Source organism: Arachis ipaensis, chromosome B08, assembly GCF_000816755.2.
Source record: "Arachis ipaensis cultivar K30076 chromosome B08, Araip1.1, whole genome shotgun sequence".
Taxonomy (NCBI): Eukaryota; Viridiplantae; Streptophyta; class Magnoliopsida; order Fabales; family Fabaceae; genus Arachis; species Arachis ipaensis.
Window position 1 is genome coordinate 13,984,542 of NC_029792.2, and position 2,770 is coordinate 13,987,311.

At 26.0% G+C, this 2,770-nt stretch overlaps 1 protein-coding gene across 2 annotated transcripts in view; it reads left to right on the forward strand.

Moving 5' to 3' along the window:
• The window catches only part of LOC107612224, a 1,709-nt gene continuing 841 nt past the window's right edge, over window positions 1,903–2,770 (forward strand). Inside the window, exon 1 of one of the 2 annotated variants that reach the window (XM_016314029.2) lies at window positions 1,903–2,520. In XM_016314029.2, the coding sequence (XP_016169515.1) occupies window positions 2,089–2,520 (432 nt within the window). In that variant the 5' untranslated portion in view covers window positions 1,903–2,088. The remainder of the gene's footprint in view (window positions 2,521–2,770) is intronic. The other variant, XM_016314028.2, reaches the window with a different exon arrangement.

A 2,770-nucleotide genomic window follows, 5' to 3' on the forward strand; every position in this document is an offset into this window, starting at 1 on the left:
ATAAAGACTTCAGGTGTGGACAATTTTTTTTCAGAATAAGAGTGGAAAAAAAAATAGAAGAGGAAATGAAAGATGAATATTATATATATTATTTTTGTGTATGTTTTTCTTTTACATATTCCAATTTTGATATTAAAAATTATAATTGATAAAATATCACTCTCTTATTATTCTTACTCTATATTGTATTAAGCTACACCTAATAAAGTTCACGGGAAATTCTACTATTTTTTGTCTCCTTAAGTTAATTAAATATTCATAATTAATTAAGATTACGTGATTGAGCAGCATGATGCTTTAGCTGAGAGAATTTGAGTAATTAAAATAAAAGACTTGACTAAAGATACTTATTAAAGTATTAATTAAAAAATTAAGAAAAAAGCTAAGATTGATATAAATACATAATAAGACACACTTTAACAAGTACTTGATGTTCATTATATTATTGTTAAGGAATCGAATAGGATGAGAATTAGGTTTCGTAAAGATTTTGATTTTAGACTAATTAATTTTTTTAAAAAAAAGTATTAATTTGATATTTTAGGATAGTATGTAAATGATAGACACATGATATTTTTTTATTAATTTATCAACTAAAATTTAATCAGTGATACATATATGTATTGTTAATTATTTTAACGGAAATGTTTGGTAACCAAAGAAAATCAGCCAAAAACAGTTATAACTTGCCTTATCTAGCATTCATTAATTGTTACGATAATTAATTAATGTTAAATAAGGCAAGTTCTGACTGTTTTTTTTTTTGTCTACCTAGCATTATTTTAATATATCTATCTATGAAAAATAGGCATATAGTTTATAATTTTTGGAGTGAAACTTAATTTGTTTCAATAGGATTTGTGATAAATAGAGAGTAGCTAATAAAAGAATTAAGAATATATGAAAACTCAAAAGATAATAAATACTTCACTGTTTAAAATTACATCGTTTTTTTCATGCTCGTGTGACAATAACGATATATGCATCATTGTAAATAATGAAATACATAGACAATTATGTCTCGTTTCACACTATTTATTGATAGAAGGATATACATGTTTACTGTTTACTATTTTAAATAACCTAATTAATACCTTTTTTTATCAAAAACTAATTAATTCATGTTCAATATCTTTAAAAATTTAATTATTACTTTACTCTAAGAAATAATATTAGAAATTAAAGAACATTCACCCCCAATTAAGCTTCACTAATACTTGATGGTGAATTATTATACTGATTAGGGATGGCTAAATCAAAGCATTAGTGGGAAGTTTAGTCCAACACAGAGAAAATTTGCCCAAATCTTTGTTGGCGCATACCTTATCTAATTAATAATATCTATATATCGCCGCAAAGGTCAAACACACACACACACACACACACAGAGCCAAATTTAACTTCCCCAACTTGTATGAACTTATGACCCACCTTAAGATTCCAAAGTAGTTGTCGTATATTTCATCACATTTATCTAATATATCATTAGTATAATAAATTGAGTTGGAGTAGTAACTACCTCTTGGTCTCTGAAGACTAAATAAATTCTTTAAAGAATAGAATAAACCACTATCATAAAAAGAAAAAGTACTATTTTATATCATCACATATGCATATAATAATTCAAGTTATTATTATAAATAATGTCTAGAAAACTAAACATATGTATGTGTCATGAATCATTTTTTTTAAGTTTAAGATGTTTTTATTTTATGTTAAAATTCTATTTTTATTTTGAGGAATAAAAACAATAAGAATTGAATATTAATTTTTCTTTTATAAAACTTTTGACACCATATATACGAGTCATGTGATTGTTAAAACAAGGCTAATTCTTCTTTTATATTTATTTTTCTATAAACATGTAACTTATTATATAATAATATTTCTCCGCTATATATATGCTTTAATTTCTGTTATTGAAGACTTGGCCTCTCTTTAGAACTGGCCACCAAACTCCACAATCTCTAATTATACATCATTCTTCACATTCTCTATCTTCTTCTTCTTCTTTTCTTTCTTGCTTTCTTGCTTTTCTCACAGAGAGAAACGAAATTCAAAAACCTGGTGGGTTAATTAGCTCCAATAATGAGTTCCATAAGCGAAACCCCTTCTTCTTTTCTCACCACCAAGAACATAACCGGTGAAGATGATGATGAGTCACCAGAAGAGAGTGGTTGGACCACTTACTTTGAGGATTTCTTTAACAACAACAACAACAACCACAGCTATTGTTCTACAATATTGTCTAATAATAATAATAATTTATCTTCTAGTGTTGTTGATTGTTGTTGTTGTTCTTCTTCTCTTGTCTCTGATGCTGCTTCTTTGTATGCTACAAAATTTGTTGATGACACCGTGCAAGGTAATAATAAAAATAATAATAAGGAATTATCTACGACTATGAGATTGAAGAAAGGTAGCAGATCAGGTTCAATGAAGAGGAATAAGAACACCAGAAAAGGTTTTATTGATGATGCTTTGGAAGATACTGCAAGTTCTCCTCTTAATAGCCCCAAGGTTCATTTTGCTTCTTCTTAATTCTTTATTTCTTTCTTTCTTTCTTAGCTTGTTGTGACCTTTTACATTGTCATTTTTCCTTTAATAAATTTAGTTCCGGTTTTATTTAATTAGAATTTTATTTTAATACACTGAGTAAAACAATTTTATATGTACCCATAATATTCTATCAACAAAAATAATTACATTAATTATATAAATAGTTATTTAAAAAATAAAAATATATAATTAAATTATTGGTTAATTTACA